This window comes from Mus caroli, unplaced genomic scaffold (genome assembly GCF_978045245.1).
Source record: "Mus caroli unplaced genomic scaffold, Mus_caroli_1 scaffold_13, whole genome shotgun sequence".
Classification (NCBI taxonomy): domain Eukaryota; kingdom Metazoa; phylum Chordata; class Mammalia; order Rodentia; family Muridae; genus Mus; species Mus caroli.
The window spans coordinates 8,616,492-8,637,862 of NW_028227268.1; the positions used below are offsets into that span (position 1 = coordinate 8,616,492).

General features: G+C 48.8%; 1 protein-coding gene across 7 annotated transcripts in view; it reads left to right on the forward strand.

The window, feature by feature from the left end:
• The window catches only part of Slc39a11 (solute carrier family 39 member 11), a 404,384-nt gene that overhangs the window by 110,485 nt on the left and 272,528 nt on the right, over positions 1–21,371 (forward strand). For all 7 annotated transcript variants that reach the window (XM_029484199.2, XM_029484197.2, XM_085829441.1 and 4 more), the window contains one exon: positions 16,328–16,486. In XM_029484199.2, the coding sequence (XP_029340059.1) occupies positions 16,328–16,486 (159 nt within the window). The remainder of the gene's footprint in view (positions 1–16,327; positions 16,487–21,371) is intronic.

A 21,371-nucleotide genomic window follows, 5' to 3' on the forward strand; every position in this document is an offset into this window, starting at 1 on the left:
TGACTGAAGCCTATTGCACAGGGACCATTTCAGGGTGGACTCTAGAACCCATATGCCAAGCATAGGTGTCCACCATGTTCTCAGGAGTTGGCTTCCTTCCATAGGAACAGTGCACACTTCCTTCCAAAGATTTACAAATGGATATAACTTATAGCACCCCCAGGTCCAATACAGCTATTTCTTTTAAGAAATTGAATAGGAATATTAATTGCGACTTTATTTGTATTGCCCTCTATTGGAATCAGTCTAAAGGTCTTATTGCAACTGAGTAGAATCACAAATCGAGGCCTAGCCATGTAAAACCATGCATAAATAAAAACAATAAGGTACTTGAGCGTATAGTATGATTGGATCTCTCAATAACAATGAAGGGAGACAAATGTAGAAGAAAATGGATCTGAGCTATAATGAAGGCTCAGTGGTTAGGAGCACCAACTGATCTTCCAGGGGACCTGGATTCGGTTCCCAGCACCTACATAGTGGCTCACAAGCATCGGTAACCAGTTCCAGGGGATCATATGCTCTCTCTGGCCTCAGCAGCTACCTACACTTAGGTTGTGCCGGACCACACATAAACACATAAACTAAACACATAAATATAAAAAAGAAAGCAAACATTATGATTTCATCCACTTAAAATACCACAAACGGCAAGCGAGTTGACAGAAGGACAATGAGACACTGACTGTGGTGTGAGAAGACAGGGAGTGACCATCAGTAGGCCATGTGACTCTGGCGGTGGCAAGCATATGTGCTACTGTGGTCACAAGGTCTTGAGTTTAAACCTACTCAGAAACAGCAGTCCTCAACCCCGCGGGTCTCAACCCCTCTGGGGTTTGAATGGGCCTTTCACAGGGGTCATGTATTGTTTATCTTGTGTATCAGATGTTTATATCACAATTTATGACAGCGGCAAAATTACAGTCATGAAGTAGCCACAAAAATAACTTTATGGTTGGGGTCGCCAGAACATGGGGAACTACTGTATTAAAGGGCCACAGCATCAGGAAGGCTGAGAACCACTGTAAAAAGTCACATTTTATCCTTCAAACATGTACGGTTTCTATCACTTCTACCTCAGCGAGTCATTTTAAAAGTGATCCCACCCACCAAGACCAAAAACAAACAAGAAACTCCTGGGTCATTGGTTTCCCTTGAGAAACTGTATTTAGCAATACGCATGTCAGTTCAAGCCCAGTCCGCCCCAGCCTTTGGCAAGGCCCGCCCTACTTGACTGGAAGTGAAGCCCCACGGCGTTGACAACTGGGCAGGGGAGATGGCTGAGTGAGTAAGGCCTTTACCACACAACCACGAAGACCAGTTCACATCCCCAGAAACACATAAAGCCTGACATGCAAGCACACACGTGTCATACCAGTACTTTTATGATAAAGGAGACATGGAGACAGGAGAATCCCTAAGAGCGTGTGGGCCAGCTCGCCTGTCACACTCAGCAGTGAACTGTAAAGAAACCCTGTCTTAAATGAGGAAGAAGGTGAAGGCTAACACTTTGGAATGTCCTTTCATTTCTATAAGTGGGGTGTAGCACATGTATACCCATATACAGACACACACACATACACACACATGCACACGAATGCACAGGAAACATCAAAGCTGTTTCTTTGTGAGTCACCAAAGACATTGTTCTAAACTGGAATTTTTCTGCTGCTAGCCTTTTCCTTTCCTCTGCAGCCACAGACTCAAATCAAGCAGCTGAGAGACCACTCGAATGCAGAAAAGCCTTTAGATTTTCTGAGGCTGACTGTATCCTTGAGAGAGATTTGAGCGCACAGACCCTGAGTGCATTCGGACCGTCACCCTCCAGGCCCTCGGTGACAGAGCCACAGTGTCTGTGCGGGTGCTTTTCTCTGCAGCGCCTCGCTTCCAACCCCCCTCCAGCTAGCTGTTGTCCATGTGCTGTGACTTTATGTCAGATGGCTGGGGACTTCCTGCCAGGAAAGGGATGAAGAACCCAGAGGCATGTTACTGAGTACGTTGAGGTGACCTCTGGATGCTTACAGACTGGTGGGTGTGAGTGGCCTCAGGTCCATGGACTGACAGTGACACACACCAGGCTAAGGATTTGGCGAGGTTAGGGTGTGGAGGCCAGATCTCTGTACACATCTGCCTCTCAGAGGACGCTCCAGTGTGGCAATGATGTGTGACAGTCGTACACACCTGTATACACTTCCCCAAGTGAGATGAAGAAAATCCGAGTTTCCTCCCAGGGAGTTCTTGTTCCCTGAGTCACTTTCATGCAGACATTGAAGACTTCTGGAAGTTTTGTGTTGTGTGTTCTTGAGCTTAAGTGACATCAGGTACTACACACACACACACACACACACACACACACACTGCGTGCACTGTCTTCTTTCAATCAACATAGCAGCTTTGAGGTTCCTCCACCCCTTGCACTTGCAATTTACTCCCTTTTATTACTTATTTAAAGCCGAATACTTTGATTTTTATGTACATGGGCGTCTTTCTTGCATGCATGACTTTTTACCGTATGCATGCCTAGTGCTGGCAGCGGCCCGAGGAAGGGGTTGGGTCTCCTGGAACTGGAGTTACAGATGTTTGTTACAGATGTTTGAGCTGCCATGCGGGTGCTGGGGAGCTGAATCTGCTTCTCATGGAAGAGTAGCCAGTGCCCTTAATCACTGAACCATCTCGATAGGCCCTATGATCTCTTATTTATTTTTAAAAATGTGAAATGTGTTATCCTGGGTTACATAGGTCTTTTTCATGCAAGTAATAATATACTTTAAGCTTTTAGCTAGTTCCCCTTGTTTATTTATTTTTTAAAATTTATTCTTTTGAGACACAGTATCTTAGTCAGGGTTGCTGTTGCTGTGATAAAACACCATGACCTATGCACCACGTCGAGGAAAGGGGTTATTCGGCTTGCCCTTCCACATTGCTGCCTATCATCAAAAGAAGTCAGGACAGGAACTCAAGCAGGGCAGGAATGTGGAGGCAGGAGCTGATGCAGAGGTCATGGGGGTGGGTGCCGTTTACTGGCTTGCTCAGCCTGCTTTCTAAAAGAACCCAAGACCACCAGGCCATTGATGGCCCCACCCACAATGGGCTGTCCCCTCACTACATCAATCACCAATTAAAACGAATGCTCTATTGTCAAATTTTATGGAGGCATTTTCTCAGTTGAAGCTCTTTCCTTTCAGATAACTCTTAACTTGGGCCAAGTTGACACAAAACCAACTTGCACACATGGTCTCCTGCCTCACAGGCTAGCCTTTACTTGCTGTGGCACTCGAAGATGACATTGAATTTCTGATCCCTCTGCCTCTACCTCCAGATTGCTGGGTTGACAAACCACCCACCGCGACGTGCATTTCCTGGGGGGCTGCCGATGGAGTTCTTAATGCGTGCTGTGTACACAGCCTGCCAACTGAGCCACACTCCCGGCTCCTTCTCAGTCTTGCAAAACACCATAATATTTTCACTTCTTTGACAATTTCATACATGTATACAATGCATTTTGACAATATCCGTCCCACTCTTCCCAGTCAATTCTTGGCAATCACTTTTGCTGGCTCTCTTTCTCTACTTGACTTCTGCACATCAGATGAATCAGGTTCTAGCCTTAGCGCCACTCTGTTCCATGCCCGATGTCTCGGAGCCGTTTTGTTGGTAAGGGGCATCTTCTCTCCTAAAAGGACTATGATGCATCTTTCCATTTCCCTGTTGATGGTCATCTGGGATGGTTCCAGTTTGGAGCTCCTATGAGTCGGGCTGATGGGAGCATTCTCGTATACGGCATTGTGAGGATATGTACTGCACTGTGTGCAACTGGCAGGGAAAGGATTCCCAGGACTGTATTGTAGATGCCCCTCCTGTGGATGTGATGAACCCTCTTCTGTAGCTTGGAATGCGTAAGGCAAGCTCTGCCCGTCTCTGGCAGAGATGGGCATGCTGAGTAGGCACAGCTAAGGAACATTAGCCGTGACAGTTAACAACTGTAACTGCATGAAGCTGACTCTTTCTGAGGAATTTGCCGATCACATCACCTTACATAGACTGAGCCCCCGTATGAATTAGACTCACGCCTGAGTCTTGACTGATCACTGACATGCCAGATCAGAAAGCTGACCCCTGTGCCCACTTGAATCACGTGATTCAAGACCGAGGGATGTGGAGGGAGGGGCCGCCTCACTCCGGAGGGGCCCCTGTTTGTTTCTTCCTTCTTCCTGCTCTATCTCCTTCACCATCATGTCTGTAGCCCGGCACCTGGCCCTTCAGTTTCCAGCCTTCTTAACTTCTCCCTGCTGTCTGACACAACCGTATAAGGACAAGTGCCTCCTTTCCATCATTCAAGACTGCTCCTGGTGGTCTGACATCAAGCTGTTCGGTCCCAGCAGCCATGCTTCCCCAGGGTCTCCAAATGCTGTGCCCAGGGCCCTGCCCCGGCAGGGTCTGCTTCACTAGGTGTTGGAGTAGTGCCAGCACCTACATTCCAACTATCAGTGATCTGTTGTGCAGGCAGAGATGGAAGCAATTGCCCACTGCCTGAGCGTGGAGCCATGCTGCCTGGACTGTGTTTCTGCTCCCCGTGTCTTAGTTAGGATTACTGTGACGAAACACTGTGACCAGAAGCAACTAAGGGAGGGAAGGGGTTATTTGTCTTACACTTCCACATCTGGGGTGGGGGCATCATCACAGGAAGCCAGGACAGGAACTCAAGCAGGGCAAGGAGCTGGAGGCAGAAGCTGATGCAGAGGCTATGGAGGGGGCCGCTCACGGAACCCAGGGCCACCAGCCCAGGGGTAGCCCTCCCCACATCAAGCACTAACTAAGAAAATGCTGTATAGGCTGGCTTACAGCCCAGTCTTATGGAGGTGTTTTCATGACTGCAGTTTCCTCCCCTCAAATGGCTCTAGCCTGTGGCGAGTCGACATACAGTTAGCCAGCACACCTTTCTCCACTTTTTGTTTGTTTGTTTGGAGAAAAGGTCTTATGTAGCCCGGTCTGACCTCCAACCTTCGAAGAAGCAGAAGATGACCTTGGTCTTCTTATCTTCCTTCCTCCACACTAGAATCCAGAGGTCACAGGCATGCTGGGGTCGCAGGCATCCCGACCATGACGAGCCTGGACTCTTCACTATACCCAGCTACGTCTTCATGCCCTGGCACATATTCTTCCTATATGAAGGCGGGTCTCCTTGAAGTCCCATTACAGAGGCCCCGGATGCTGCTTGCTAGACTCTGTCTAGCACCTAATTTTCTAACCAAGAGGTTTGCCGTGCCGTGTGATCTGTGTGGCTCTGCATCACACACTCAGGTTTCTAACCAACCCGTGTCCAGCCTCCGAGAGGCACGCCGTGCGGTCTTCGAGGCTCTGCTTCGCACTCTTTCATGGGATGACAGTGAACTCCGTGTATCAGTCTAGACGCCCCTGTGTGTATGTCTCGGATGTCTTCCACAATCTGTCTTATGGTGGAACATAGTCAGCTCCTGGTAAAGGCAGGGCGCAGGTCCTCTCTGGGTCTTCTCCTCCTTCCTTTCAGGCCTCCGGGATAGTGAAAGTCAAATAACCCCATTAAAAAATGGGGCTCAGAACTGAACAAAGAATTCTCACCTGAGGAATACCGAATGGCAGAGAAACACCTGAAAAAATGTTCAACATCCTTAATCATCAGGGAAATGCAAATCAAAACAACCCTGAGATTCCACCTCACACCAGTCAGAATGGCTAAGATCAAAAATTCAGGTGACAGCAGTTGCTGGCGAGGATGTGGAGAAAGAGGAACACTCCTCCATTGTTGGTGGGATTGCAAGCTTGTACAACCACTCTGGAAATCAGTCTGGCGGTTCCTCAGAAAATTGGACATAGTACTACCGGAGGATCCAGCAATACCTCTCCTGGGCATATATCCAGAAGATGTCCCAACCGGTAAAAAGGACACATGTTCCACTATGTTCATAGCAGCCCTATTTATAATAGCCAGAAGCTGGAAAGAACCCAGATGTCCCTCAACAGAGGAATGGATACAGAAATTATGGTACATTTACACAATGGAGTACTACTCAGCTATTAAAAAGAATGAATTTATGAAATTCCTAGCCAAATGGATGGACCTGGAGGGCATCATCTTGAGTGAAGTAACACAATCACAAAAGAACTCACACAATATGTATTCACTGATAAGTGGATATTAGCCCAAAACTTAGGATACCCAAGATTTAAGATACAATTTGCTAAACGCATGAAACTCAAGAAGAATGAAGACCAAAGTGTGGACACTGTACACCTTCTTAGAATTGGGAACAAAACACCCAGGGAAGGAGTTACAGAGACAAAGTTCGTAGCTGTGATGAAAGGATGGACCATTTAGAGACTGCCGTATCCAGGGATCCATCCCATAATCAACTTCTAAACGCTGACACCATTGCATACACTAGCAAGATTTTGCTGAAAGGACCCAAATATAGCTGTCTCTTGTGAGACGATGCCGGGGCCTAGCAAACACAGGAGTGGATGTTCACAGTCAGCTATTGGATGTATCACAGGGCTCCCAATGGAGAAGCTAGAGAAAGTACCCAAGGAGCTAAAGGGATCTGCAACCCTATTGTTGGAACAACATGATGTACTAACCAGAACCCCGGAGCTCTTGTCTCTAGCTGCATATGTATCGAAAGATGGCCTAGTCGGCCATCAATGGAAAGAGAGGCCCATTGGACTTGCAAACTTTATATGCCCCAATATAGGGGAATGCCAGGGCCAAAAGAATGGGAATGGGTGGGTAGGGAAGTGGGGGGCGCTATGGGGGACTTTTGGGATAGCATTGGAAACGTAATTGAGGAAAATATGTAATAAAAATATTAAATAAATAAATAAATAAATAAAAGTTAAAAAAAAAAAAAAAGAAAGTTGCATAATCACTTCCCGAGTATTTGTTGGTTGGAGGGAGAAATGTTTATATCTGATTTGGAGACAGAACTTAGAGACATTACTTGGCTCTGTACCTTGGGAGTAATTATTACCTTGATTTTTCATGGGTTGTAAGTTTGTGCCTATTAGTTAATTATGCTGTGGCTGTGGATATGCGAGTGTGTGTGTGTGTGTTTGTGTGTGTGTGTGTGTGTGTGACTATGTGGAGGCCAAAGATTAGCCTCAGGACCCATTCAGTCTGGTTCTCTTGAGACAGAGTCTCTCAGTGGGGCCTAGAGCCCACGGGTTAGGCCAGCCGGTGAGCCTCGGGGGTCTGCCTTTCCCCTCTTACCCAAAACTGGGATTAGAAGCACACACCTCCTTGCCTGATCTTCGATGCTGATTTTGGGGATCACACTTGGGTACTTATGCTTCCTTAGCGGGGCATTTTACTGATGAAGTCCTCTTCCCAGGCCCTCTAAGACAACGGTTCTCAACCTTCATAATGCTGCTGTGACCCTGTAATACAGTTCCTCGTGCTGTGCCGACCCCTCCCCGCAACCATGAAATTTGTTTCTACTTCATAACGGTTACTTTAGATCTGATATGCAACCCGGGTGAGAGGGTCATGGTGACCCCCCAAAGGTTCACAACCCACTGCTGCAAGGTTAGAGTCCACGCTCATGTCCTGTGTCCCCCGTTTACAGAGGACCTGTCCTGCAGCAGAGCCCAGTGATGGGACTTTGAACTGTTTCTTTCAGTCTTCTGTTGAGTGGACGGACAGGGTGGTGCAGTGGAAGCTCGTGCAGCCATTTCTGGTCCCCCTTTCTCTTTAAGATGGGGATTTTGCTCTGTCCTTCAGAGTTTCTTTCTGTGTTTACACCGCCATTGCTTTGATAAAGGGAAGGCTTGATAGCACCCGTCACGCCAGAGTGTTGGCCGTGGCCCTTAGAGAGCTCTTCATAAACCCGCTTCTATTTCCAGAGGCGGAATTGTTCCTGGTGGAGCACCACACGGAGATGAGGAGGCTCACTTCTTATGCTGGCTGGCTAGGTGCTCATCTGGCTGTGATTATTCTGTGCTGGTACCTCTGACACCAGGGGAGAGTCACTAGCGGTAGGAAGTGTGGGACCTTGAGATGGGATATTTTCAGAGCATGGAGCATATCACGAGCGCTGCTGGATTGTAAGAATGACAGCAGGGAAATGAAGACTTTACTCTAAGGGAACATAAGAAAGAACCTGGATATTCTCTTTCCTGAGCTTCCTTTTAACATATGTGTGTTTGAATGTGTCGGTAAATATGAGCTTGTGTGTGTGAGTGTGTTTATGTTGCATGCATGTGTATGTGTGCAGAGGTCTGAGGAGGATTCTGGGTATCCTGATAAATGACGTTCTAACCCATCCATCACCTTGAGATTGGACCTCTCAATAAAGCTAGAGCTAGGCTGGGACCAGTGATCTTTAAGTCTCCACTTCTCCATAGCACTCTATGTAGTCAACTGTATGTTGTCTCTCTCTCTCTCACACACACACACACAGACACCACACATGTGTGGCTATGACTGGTTCTTTGTAGGTGCTGGGGTCTGAACTTAGGCAAAGATCAAAGGATGCATAGCAAGCATCCTTTCCCTACCATCTCCCTAGCCCCAAATATGTGTGTGTGTGTGTATTCTCCCTCAAATATTTTTATATGTGTTTCATTTGCTTGAGTAAAGTGTCTGACAGCACAGTTTTGATGTTTACCCCCTGCCCAGCCAGTTGTCCCAAAAGTACTTAATGAATAATCTCCTCCTTTAAATGTTTTGAAATGTTGTAGCTGGACTTTGGCTACTTTGTACATTTTTTTTTTCTCCCACTCTCCTCCACCCCTTTCCCACCCTTTCAACCCCCTAACACTAGATAGGAGAGAAAAAAGGACAGAGGGGAATGGGGGCAACGTCGTGATTAGACTACTTCCTGCTGATCAGGGGTGTTGAGTTCCTTTGGGGCAAGTTTGACCTTTGTCATCAGGATATCTAATATCTGATTTCTTCTCCTTGTTGTTTCTTCTTTGCACATGACTACTAAACAAACCATTACCAACAACAACCAACCAACAACCATCAACCCACCAATAGCCAACTCCTTGGGGCCCTAGCATTTATATAGCCTCTGAAGAGTTTCCAGAATCCCAAATGTCACACAATTGCAGAAACTATCTGCCGCTGACATAATCACACCCCTGCTAGAGCACGAGGCAAATCATAGTCAGCTGCTGCAGACAATCTGAAGCAGCTCCATATCCCACACCTGGGATTAAAACAAAAAAAATATTCTTATTCTGTGTTTTGTTTTGTTTTTAAGGAACCAACATTCTCACGACAAAATGGCACAGTTGCTATTAATAAAATCCACATATCCACATATCTGCTGAAACAGGCAGCAGCAATAACAAAAAGCTAGATGAATGCCAAGCAGGCAAGAGGTGGTGTGTGTGGCTTCTGGGTGGGGACTATGAGGCTGGGGTCAGGCCCCGGTTTCAAATCCTGGTGTGGTCATTTTCAGCAGAGTATTAGAGAGGGAGGGAGAGGGAGGGAGAGAGGGAGAGGGACAGGGACAGGGACAGGGAGAGGGACAGAGTGAGAGAGAGAGGGACAGAGAGAAGACCAGGTTCTAAAAATCCCATAATATACTTCCTTTAGCAATGTTCCATCCATCTCTAATTTTTTTCCCTTTATTTTTATTTTTGCATTTGGGTGCTTTGCCTGTATGTGTATCTATCAACCATGAATAAGTGTAGCCTGAGGAGGCTGTTGGATATTCTCGGACCGTGTGAGCCATCATGTTGGGGCACTCGAACTCAGGTTCTTTGGAAGAACAGCCACTTGTCCTAGGGATAGAGCTATCCAGCTCCAAACCTCCATATTTTAAAGGTTTCACAACCTTTCCACATAGCACCGCCAACTGGGGACCAAGTATCCCAGGGGAACATTTCTCATTAAAACTGCCACACACGGGGATGTAAGAGTAACCAAAACCCAGGCTGTGGGCACCCCCACCCCCACCCCCCACCCCGTCCCTTCATTCGTGTGCTGTGTGCCTTGTAGGCTCCCATCCAGAGTAGATGTCATGTGGAACCTCTCGTGGTGCAGGTCACCCCAGAGGAGTAAGGTGTGGAGTCCGTTGTGTGCATGCTTGGTTTTGCCGTTCCGAGCTGGAACTGTGCTTCCGAGCGGGGGGAATCACACTGTGATCTTTAACTGCCTGTTTGCCTCTCTACATCTCCGGCACTTGGGGGCTATTAGAGAAGTAAATTTATGAGGCCCCCTTTCCTCTTCCAGATGCAGGTTCTCAGTAGGCTCGTCCAGTTGTTCACTAGTCGCCTGACATTCTGGCATAAGCAGAAGTGTGCCTCGCGCATTGACACCCTCGCTTTATTGCCTTCAGGTATCTCCCCAGCTGCATCGCTGTATCACGTGACAGTTCTATTTTTAATTTTTCAAGGAACCTCCACGTTCTCCATGACAGCTGTGTTAGTGTATAACCCCATCAATAGTGCATTTTTGCTACATCCCTGCCAACATCTGATACCTTCCATGTTGCTGATGCTGATTTCACGCCCCCACCCCTGTTATCCCAGAATCCTTTGCCTGATGAAGACAGGTGGTAGCCTACATCTGGTCTTTACTCAGAGGTTTCCAGAATTTCACAAACAACTGCATCTTGGTGGGGTTAGAGGATGGTACTAACTTGTTGGAGGTTGGGGCAGTCAGTCATGTCTGACATCATTTAGCTCCGGGGCCTTTGGGAAAGCCACTTTATGTAGCTGAGTCTTGCCTACCCTACCTGTTAAGTGAAGTGTTTGGACTAAGTAATTGGTTACAGTTGCTCTCAATAGCAAGGGAATCTCCGATTCTTTCAGTAGATTGTTCAGTATGTTATCCACAGAGACTTGCAAAGTCTATGCTGGCTTCCCACCCTTGAAACACTCCCTGATTTCAAGCAATTACTCAGCCAGCATTTGTCAGAGTGAGGGCATCTGTGTGAGCCTGTGCGTTACTTTAATTTGAAAGGTTAAAAAAAAAAATCACTTTAAAAATGCAGGCAACAGACTCAAAAAACGAGGGTTTAAACACTTCCTGTCACACGTTCTTGTCTCCCTGCCCCCACTGCTCCCCTTCATCAGCAGGGATGACAGAATTCATCTAGGCAACAGATATTAAACAAGTCTCTGTCCAAGGCTGCTCTGCTGGGTGGTGCAGCACACAGAGATGCTCCAAGCATGAACCACGCTCCTGGGAGAGGGGGGAGCTGTGCAGGACCAGGGAGGAGGAACAAATTTGGTGGGCACAGCTTTGGGAAGTGGGATTATCTAAAATAACACCTGCCCCCTGCCAGCTCCTGGGTTGGCATGCTGGCCCTGTTGCTACATTCTTCTAGTAGCCCTGGTTGGTGGCATCCCTGCCAGTTGGCCAAACTGAGCAACAGAGGCCTCATCTAGTTTGCTGGGGCCACCCCATTTGGTTCGGTAGGTGCCAGGGCCAAGCTTCTGAGTCCAAATTCTGCATTTTGTTGTCATGGACATGAAGTGGCAGCCAAGGGTCAGAGACGTTGGGAGAAAGGCCAGCCGAGATAGATCTTGGCATTGCTACAGATGGAGACTCAGAGGTGCTCCCCAGAAACTGGAGAGTTCAGCACACCTCTGAGGGCAGTCATGCAAGGCCAGGTCCTTACAGTTGATTAGGTCAGCCCTAACTTTTAAAATAGGTTGTTTTGGACTTATACCACACAACAGTGACCATTCAGTGGTCATTGTGACAACCAGTGACCACAACAGTGGTCAATGAATTGAGAAAATGAACATTCACAATGGTCAACTGTCCCATTTTTACTCCCAGATAGCAACCACCAGAGTACTCTGTCTCTGGGTTTCTACATTTGGGTATTTCAAGTCTCTTCTCTCCAGCTGTACTCACACCCTCGTAAGGCTCCTTGGCACAGCATTGGCCCCACTCTGATGTCCACAGCTATCTCTTCCATCTCAGTGTGGTCAGTGTGGTCACACCTGCAGAATTCCTTCTGCCACAGGAAATGAGAAAGCCACAGGTCCGACCATTAGCACCTGGGCATCTTGCCTGCCACTCGTGTCCTTGTAATAACTTATCTTTAGGCCCCGCCCACTTTCGACGGAAACCCATTGCCACGAACAGATTGTTCTGTAGGCACTCCTCGGTTTATGTGTAAATCAGGGAGCTGGCAAGGAAATTAAAAAATGAAGGCACTCCAACAGGGCTCTGGGTTTGACTAGAAGGGTGAAGAACAGTGGCTTCCATCGAGCCTGTGCTGTCTGGAATGTTCTTCCAACCCAAGCATCCCCGAGTCCGGCATGGCCTTTGCAAGAACTGGCTGTCTTCTCCACAATAAATAATGTATCTGTGAGAACTTGGCATGTTTCTCAAGCACAAAAACATGAGTTAGTTGTGGTGGCCCTCTTGAGGACCTTGTAGAATAAATCACATTAAGGTGAATTTTATTAGATTGTCTTACGTGATGTAGTCTGACTGTCCATCAATGTCTGGTGAGGCTGAGAATCTCGTGGTCGCTAAGTCTAGGTGGCAAGATTTCCCAGCAGTCCCGATCTGGTGTTGAAGACCCGGAGGGCTTCTGGAGAGCTCCTGGTATTCAGTCTGCATTGGAAGCCTGGGCATGTTGGTTCTGTTATTGGTGAAGAAGTGCTTCAGCAACAGAGCAGATGAGCTTGCCAGCAGAGTGGAAGGCAAGTAGGCAAAAACTGAAGGTTTTTTTTTTTCTCCATCTCTTTTTATCTGGGTTCCTCTTGGAGGTTCCACCCACATTTAGGGGAGCTCTTCCCTCTTCAGACTCTTCAGAGAATGTGATCAGGGAAATCTCTTACAGCACTCAGCGCTGATTGCAGACCCAGGCAAGTTGACAACCAGGATTAGCCATCACAGGCAGAAAACAGCCTTGGTCCCTGTCTTAGTCAGGGTTTCTATTCCTGCACAAACATCACGACCAAGAAGCAAGTTGGGGAGGAAAGGGTTTATTCGGCTTACACTTCCATGCTGCTGTTCATCACCAAAGGAAGTCAGGACTGGAACTCAGACAGGTCAGGGAGCAGGAGCTGATACAGAGGCCATGGAGGGATGTTCTTTACTGGCTTGCCTCCCCTGGCTTGCTCAGCCTACTCTCTTATAGAACCCAAGACTACCAGCCCAGGGATGGTCCCACCCACAAGGGGCCTTTCCCCCTTGATCACTAATTGAGAAAATGCCTTACAGTTGGATCTCATGGAGGCATTTCCTCAACTGAAGCTCCTTTCTCTGTGATAACTCCAGCTGTGTCAAGTTGACACACAAAACCAGCCAGTACAGTCCCAGAGATGCCAAAGGAAGACGTTGGAGTAGGCATTGCAAAAGGAATGAGCCAGAGGCTGGTAAGGAGTTGAGATGATGCTGGCTGGAGTCGCTTCATTGCCTTGTTATGTGTAGAGAGATTTTGGAGGGTCTGATGAATGGCTTACCCTGGTTCTTGTGAGTTTGAAACTGTTGCAGAAGGAAGTGAATGAGGGAGGGATTCCTGGTTGGGTCAAGTTCACAGAGGAGAATGAGGAAGGAGTTGGTGTCCATCTCTGTGCAGATGGTGAGCTTACAAGGGCTATGGAAGTTAATGAGTAGAATTGTGGATGGGGGCGGTGGGGGTGTCCCTGGATCCTTTTGCGGTCTTTTGTGACAGAGCAGACTCGTGGTATGAACTGGTCAATCTCTGCACCCATCTGGTTGAGATGACATACGTTCATGTTTTCTGGAGCCTCGGAGGCAGAGGCAGAGTTCCATGGGTGACATTAAGATCTTTGCTGGGACAATCCGTTCCAGGGCGAACTGTTTTGTGTGAGCAATGGCTGGCAGAAGGCACCCCAGGGCTTCCTACATGGATTGTTCTTCGTCTTGCCACCCTAATGCCTGGTTGTCACTCTGCGTGTTATTTTGGAGACGGGTGATGCGGCATAATTAAGTAAAATTTAGAAACCCATTCAACATTGTATATGTCGTCTGTGACTGTTACGACAGGTGGTGGGTGGACTCTAGCCATGACGATGTCACAGCGTGCGTAAGATTAAAAAGCCACAGGCGAATGATTAATTCGGTCAGCTCCGGAGAACAGTTTGTCAAATTGAGCTTGTTGACCTGTGAGAGCAGCTGCACGCGTCTCTTCTGGTCACTGGGTTGATTGCGGTGCTGGTTGGTCGGCATCTGCCGCTTACTGCATGAGTGGAAGGAACAACTTGCCTCCCTATTTTCGAGTCAACCTCGTTCCCCTTTTAAGTGTGTATGTGTGTGCACGTGGGGATGTCCTTGTTTGTTTTTCTGTCGGTGTGATAAAACACTGACCAAAAGCAACTTGGGGAAAGAAAAGGGTTTATTTTATCTTACAGCTTAAGTCCAAGGTCACAGCCCTTCACAGAGGGCCATCAGGGCAGAAATCAAGGCAGAACCCTGGGTAGAAAATCACACAGAGACAACAGAACACTGCTTGTACCGAGCCTCACATTCAGCTACCTTTCTGCGTAGCACAGAACTACCTCCTCAGGGGTGTCACTGCCCACAGTGGGTCCGGACCCTTTCACATCTGGCAAGAAAATGCCACACAGACAAATGCCCACAGGCCATTCTGATGGAGGCAATTCCTCAGTTGAGATTCTCTCTTCTAGGTGTGTCAAGTTGACAACCAAGATTAGCCAGCACAGTGGGTAGACATCTTTGTACACTCTTGTGAAGGCCAGAGATCAACTCTGGTGTTGTTATATACTTTGTTTATTGAGCTAGGGTCTCTCAAGGAACCCAGAGCTACCAATTTGTCTAGGCTGGTTGGCCAGCAAACCCCAGGGATCCACTTGTCTCCACTCCCCGGAGCTGGGATTACAAGCTTAGGCTGCCACAGTCAGCTTTTTTTTTTTTTTTTTTTTTTGGTTTTTTTCGAGACAGGGTTTCTCTGTGTAGCCCTGGCTGTCCTGGCACTCACTTTGTAGACCAGGCTGGCCTCGAACTCAGAAATCCGCCTGCCTCTGCCTCCGGAGTGCTGGGATTAAAGGCGTGCGCCACCATGCCCCGCTCACAGTCAGCTTTTAAAACACGGACTCGGGAGGATTTGACTTAGGTCCTCCTGCCGGCCTAGGAAATACTTTACTCGTCGAGCCCATATTCCCAGCCTGCGATTCAGTTCCTTTACCCAAAAATAACAACAGAAAACATCCGCCTCTCAGGGTGGGGAGGGCAAGATATCAAATACAAACCTTGGTGCCTAGAAATGGCTGTTAATCGATCGTTGTTAGCTCCCCTAGTCAGTTTCAGAGATGAGGACACTGCAGAGACCAACCTGACACTGATGGACTGACATCCTCAGATGTGTCAAACACCGTCACATGATACGAGGGGGGAGGCCCACCATTGTTGATGTGCCAGAGAGCAGGGAAAGAGCAAGATGGCACGAATGGAGGGAGACACATGTCACCCAACACCAAGAAGATCTCTATAATAATCAGCTGTGTTCTAGTGGTGAGGCCCATGTAATTATGAGCAGTTTGTCTCGGGAGCATCTCCCAGCAGCCTTAGGACGCTCATCTGGGGCCACATGGCTCTTGGTTGTCAGGGGCTGTGATGTGAGTTGGGGGATGTTTATCACGGGATGTAGCCTCCTGCCCTACCCTCAGTGTGACAAGGTGACTTTTGGCAATGCCACCTGTCCGTGGAGTGCAAAAAAAAAATCACGTTTGGATAAGAACTCCAGGGTCAGAGCCTACACAGGAGCAAATGAGACTCTGTCCTCTCAGATCAACTCTGCCCTGCCCCATACTGGGTTCCTTTAATTTACGTGTTTTTATCAGCATGCATAATTTTCTTAAGCATAGTAATGGATCTCATGATGACATTTTCATACATATATGTAAGGTGTATCTTGATCATATTTGCTCCCTGTCCCCTCTCTCCGCCCCTCCCTTTCCCACTGACGCCTTTCCTCGTCTCAGCTAGACCCCCTCTACTTTCATGCCTTTGTTGTTGACCCAATGTGTTTTCACGCTTACAGGGACACGGGTGAAGGGATATTTACAAAGGCATGGTCTGTTTGCCAGTTGGTTCGCCTTTGTCAGGTTAGGTTCATGAACAGGAATTCTGGGAGGAACTTTTGCTAGTCTCCGGGGGTAGTCGTTTGATTGATCTGGTACCTACCACCTGAGGTTAAAGGCCTTACAAGTGTGAAATCGTGCGGCTTATTTTAGGATATAGAGAACAATGTAGGCCTTATGTGTTGACTCTCACCACCCTCAAAGCCTTATGGGTTGGTTTTCCTCTGTGGTTTGGAGTTATGCGTTGTTCCCCTACCCCAAAAAGCCTTATGGTTGGTTAATGACTAGCTTCTCCCTGTGCTTTCCCCAGGTCATGTTAGCGGCTTCCTACTGGTCGCTGCTCGCACCAGCGGTGGAGATGGCGACATCCTCGGGAGGTTTCGGTGCCTTTGCCTTCTTCCCAGTGGCTGTTGGCTTCACCCTGGGGGCCACCTTTGTCTACCTGGCTGACCTCCTGATGCCTCACCTGGTGAGTATCGTCATCCCACTCCCCGCAGCAGACTTGCTTCTGTTTGCCTTGGTGGATCCATTCGTATGACTACTCAGGTAGTCGGCACATTCTAAACAGACAGGTCGTCAGAGGGAGTGAGTGGTGATTCCTTCCATCAAGAAAGTACTCGCCTATTGGCATGACTAATGAATGCCTCACAGTTCACATCTTGCTAACTTCAGATTTTGAACATCAGATCTGTCAGTTGTAGCTGACGATGTAGAGCACCTATATAAGAGCAACCGGAACTAGGGGGAGGGGAGGCTTAGGATCGTGGTTCAGGGAGAGCTGGAGAGCTGATGGAGTCATCAGGGAGATGACAACACAGCCAAGGATAGAAAGACCTTTACTAGTTTGTCACATGTTAACGGGAAGTGGCAGGTGGAGGGGGGGTCTGGGAGGTCAGAGTTCACCTCTGACATGTATGACCATGTGTCTCTCAGCTCCAGGTTTCCTCCCTACCATCTGGAGACTGTAAGATGCCAACAGCAACAAAAACATCACTGCTGGGGAGAAGCAGAGCTATTGAGCTTCTGGGTGGGAACCAGGCAGGTGGTTTGAACATCACTTTCTGGCCTGAGCTGCTTTGCCAAGCAGAGAGCCAAGGCCAGGCTGTGCTACAGCAGCCAGAGGAAGCCTTTGGCTAAACTTGTTACCACAGTGCATGCTACTTGCAGAGGAGAGAAGGGTTGATGTCAGCCACAGGGTGGGATGTGTGGCATGTCCCCGTACCACACACATGGGTCTTAGAGGTGGACGGAAGTACCTCTGAGTTGGTGCCCGGATTCACTGATCACCCAGAAAGGGGAGAAGTATATGAAGAAAATGAGATTGTTTTTCTGCTAGATCGTAGGGAGCCAGGGGATATGTGCTCCAGGACATGGCGAAAGGGCTCTTGTGTGTGTACTCTCCCCCTCTGCTTTTCCTGTATTCCCACTCCCTGACATATTCTCCCTTTCTCCCTCTCTCCCTGTCTCCTTCCCTCCCTCCTTTCCTGTCTTCCTCTTTCTCCTTCCTTCCCTCCCACCTTCCTTTTTCTCTCTCCTTCCTTCCTTCCTTCCTTCCTTCCTTCCTTCCTTCCTTCCTTCCTTCCTTCCTTCCTTCTAGCCTTTTTATGTAAACCAGATTAGCCTTGAACTTACAATCTTCCCGCTTCACCTCCCAAATGCTGGGATTTCAGGCCTGTGCAGCCATGTCTGAGCCCTTCCTCCTGTCTCACCTTAAATTACCAACCAGAGAGAAGAAAGGATGACCTCTGGGAACCGAGATTGCTGGGCCCCAGGGCTGCCTGCCGCAAAATTTACCATTTGCAGGGCACACACACTCGAGCCCATTCCCTGGATCCGGCAGAGGATGCGATGGCCGCAGGGTCGGCTGTGACAGTTTCCTAAGGAGCCACCATCTGTCAGCTGTTGTCTTTCCACTGGAAGCTTGAATGACAGAGTCTGTTTCTGTCCCCTGGATGTTTGGTTTCTTTGCTGTCAGATCTAACTGTCCATGCCGGTGGCTTTTAGAGCCTGTCATGGGAGTGCTGTGGATTCTCCTCTTAAAACGGTCTAGCTACGTGTAAACTTCTTACTGGAAGATTTCCTACTCAGTGGCCCCAGCTCCTGAGCAGGGGGTTGAAGTGGCTCAGTTGTTCTATACAGTCCTGGCTAGACCCCATTCTGCTTTCTCAGTGGGGCCATGAGGGCTCCTAAGCCGGTCATCATTAAGGGCCCTTCCAGTCATCATTGGTCCTCCTTACTGGGACCTGGGAGAGAGGGGAATGGTGGAGGTACCAGGCTTGGCGGCAGGTGTATTTGACCAGCTGGCCGAGCAGAGGGGATTTCTCTGGGCAATGTACATAGTCACGGGCTAATTTGTACTGTGCTTCGTGCTTTCTTTGTTGTTATTGTTAATCTTCGGTTCGTGTTTGTTTTACAATATATGCTTTAGATACAGAGATGCTCCCAGGGGGCAAGCTCTGGATAGATAATACAGAAAAGCAGAAATTGTTGCGGAGTGGATGGATGCTAAATGCTGTGGGATGGGGTTGGGGAGGGGCTGAGAAAGAGGCGCCCTAACCATCGGGGCCCAGACCTCACTTGTTGGCAGAAGATTCAGTAGACATCTGATCTGGGACATTGGAGAGGAAATTAATTGCCGCTGTTAATGTGAGAAGGGGAACGTGTCTCAGAAAGTCTCATAAACAGGCAGGCTTTGTTGTTTCTGATTACCCCAGCTTCTGAATACAAATGGCCACAGAGTTGTGCGCAGAAGTAGCCTGCTGCCCTGCGCTCCAAGGCCGGCTAAAGCCTTCCTTCCCGTGTCTCTGTCAATTTGCTTCCCAGACCTGAAAAGGACCGCAGCTTGGCCCTTCCACAGGGGCCATGTGGCATGTCAATTAATGGGTTTTGATAGCGGAATCCCCGTGGCTATCCCATATCGACTGGGCACAGACAGGGAGGGTATGGTCCTTCTGGGGCAGCCAGACTTGATTCCCTGAACGCTTACTGCTCCTAGAATTTGTGAGCCAACCACTTCTGAGGCTGTGGGAGAGTTTGGGTGGGGGGTGGTGTTTAACTTGAGGCCTTTTCCGTTTTTAATCCATTGAGCCTTACTGCAGAGTCAGAGTAGGCAGTCAATGAATGGTCTTGGAGGAGCAGGGGGAGGTAGGAGGCCGGAAAGCCTTCACTCGCTGTTGGCTGGCTCTTCTTCCTGTTCATGCCCGTGTATGCCTATGGATGCCTCAGAATGGAATCTTGTTTTCTGCTTTCTGAAAAAAAAAAAAAAAAACAAATGCTAACACTGCCTGTGTTGGTGCTGCCTGCTTTCCTCAGCTTGCCTCCATCTTGGCACACTTACCCAGAGAAGCGTGCTCTCCCCCACCCCCTCCCTATTGGCGTCTGACATCTCAGAGAGGCTGCATGAGAGGGAGGAAGCAGCAGGCGCCTGTGGCCCTCCGGCCCTCCGTGGCTTTCTCCTGTGTGCAGAACTGTATGTCCCTCCTAAGCAGGCTCCGGGCGGGAGTAGGGGACACCAGCTTCCTCACAGGTTTAATTATGTCCCCAGCATCTATCAGGTCTCACTGTGTTGGCCAGGGCGATAGCTTTATAAAAATGCAACTGTGTGGGACAGGCATAGCACACTCGGGCTGGTGACAGTTTTTGGAGGGCAGGAGCTGCTTCCAGGAACTACACACGATCGATGTCTGAAGTGGCATTGCTGCACGAGGCAAACTTTGACCACCAGAGGGGCATTTACATGCATCTCTGTCCTTCATAGATGTTCTCCACAGGGAACCAACCCTGTTCTGCTCTAGTCACCTGTTGGAGGGATGAATAAGCTGGTGCTTTGGGGGAGGGGGTTCTGATTGGAGCTACAGCAGAATCGAGACCTTGGTCCTCTCTGTCAGACTTCCCATTGCTTTTAGCCTCTATATGTAGTCCTGCCTCTCTCTGTGAGCTACACTTCAGACTAGAGTGTCTCACACACACACAAACACACACACACAGAGTGAGTATGTGTGTGTGTGTATATCTGTGAGTGTGTATAGATGCCAGAGGTCAACTTTAGGTGTTGACCTTGTTCTTTTGAGACAGGGTCTTTAACTGAGTCCCGGGGTTCACCGATTCAGCCAGGCAGGCTGGCCAGCCTACTCCAGCAGTCTGAACACAGCAAGCACTTTACTCATGGATCCACCCCCCCCATCCCCTGGGCAAACGTCTCCTCTTGATACTTGTAGGGCTAAACTAGAGAGATGCTGTGGTAGAGGAAGCTTGTCCTGTGGATGCCGCCGTAAGCCACAGGGCAGGCACAGTGTGTTCTTAAGCAGAGCCCACTCTGGACATCTCTTCCCTAAACACCTGCTGGTGGCTGTGTGGGGGTTCCCTGAGGGCCACGCTGTGCTCAGGAATCCGAGACTCTGATTAACACTCCAGCTTCTTCATGGACAAACAGCATGTGTGTGACCGTGGGGGGCCTGCCTAGGGGACATGAGGGAAGGTTTCCTGTTTACAGAGCTTCACCGACTGAGGGACTCCTGGCTTGCTCTCTGCTGATCATCAGCAAAGTGAGATCAGGCATGTGGTCCCATAAGTGGTCGTCAACAGTGGAAATGTAGGTGCATTTCTACACACATTGACACTTGCATATGTGCAGTTCAGAAGGTGCGGGCACACACACACACTCTCTCACATGCACACTCATGAACATGTGTCTTCAGGGTGGCTCCCGTCCCGTCAGCCTCATGAACTAAGGACCTTGTGTTGAACAGGATGGCAGTGACTCCATAGTGCAGAAGAGTGGCTAGGGACAGGCCGACAGAAGCAGCCTCTGGCAGAAGGTGGTGTTCAGCCCTGATGTCTGGAAGTTCCAAGAAGAAGCCTGAAGGTAGCCAGTGTCTGCCACAGGCATGATTTGTACAGCAGTGGTTTTGGCTGCAGGGGCCGAGGCAGACTTGAGAGCAGTGTGCTGCCCAGAGCTCCTCGAGACAGCGTGGGCTGTCACTATCATCTGGAGCAGCGAGCGCAGTACCACACCAGCCTCTTTGAGGAGATTACTCATCGGTTCACCACGCTATCCTGAGGGACAGCAGAGCAGACGACACCTAAGAGTGTCCCAGCTGTCTTTTGGGTCGCACCGCCGTAACAAAACACCAGTCAGGGATGCTTAAATAACACACCGTCTCAAGGCTCTGGCTGATTTGATTACAGGTGAGGGCCATATCTTCCCGGTTTGCAGATGGCTGCCTTCCCATTGTGTCTGTACACGAGTTGAGGCAGAGAGAGAGATGGCGAGCCTCCGATGGGGACTTTTCTCATCAATACACTAGTTCAATCATGCCTCATCTAACCTTATCACCCCCAGAGGCCTCAGTGAC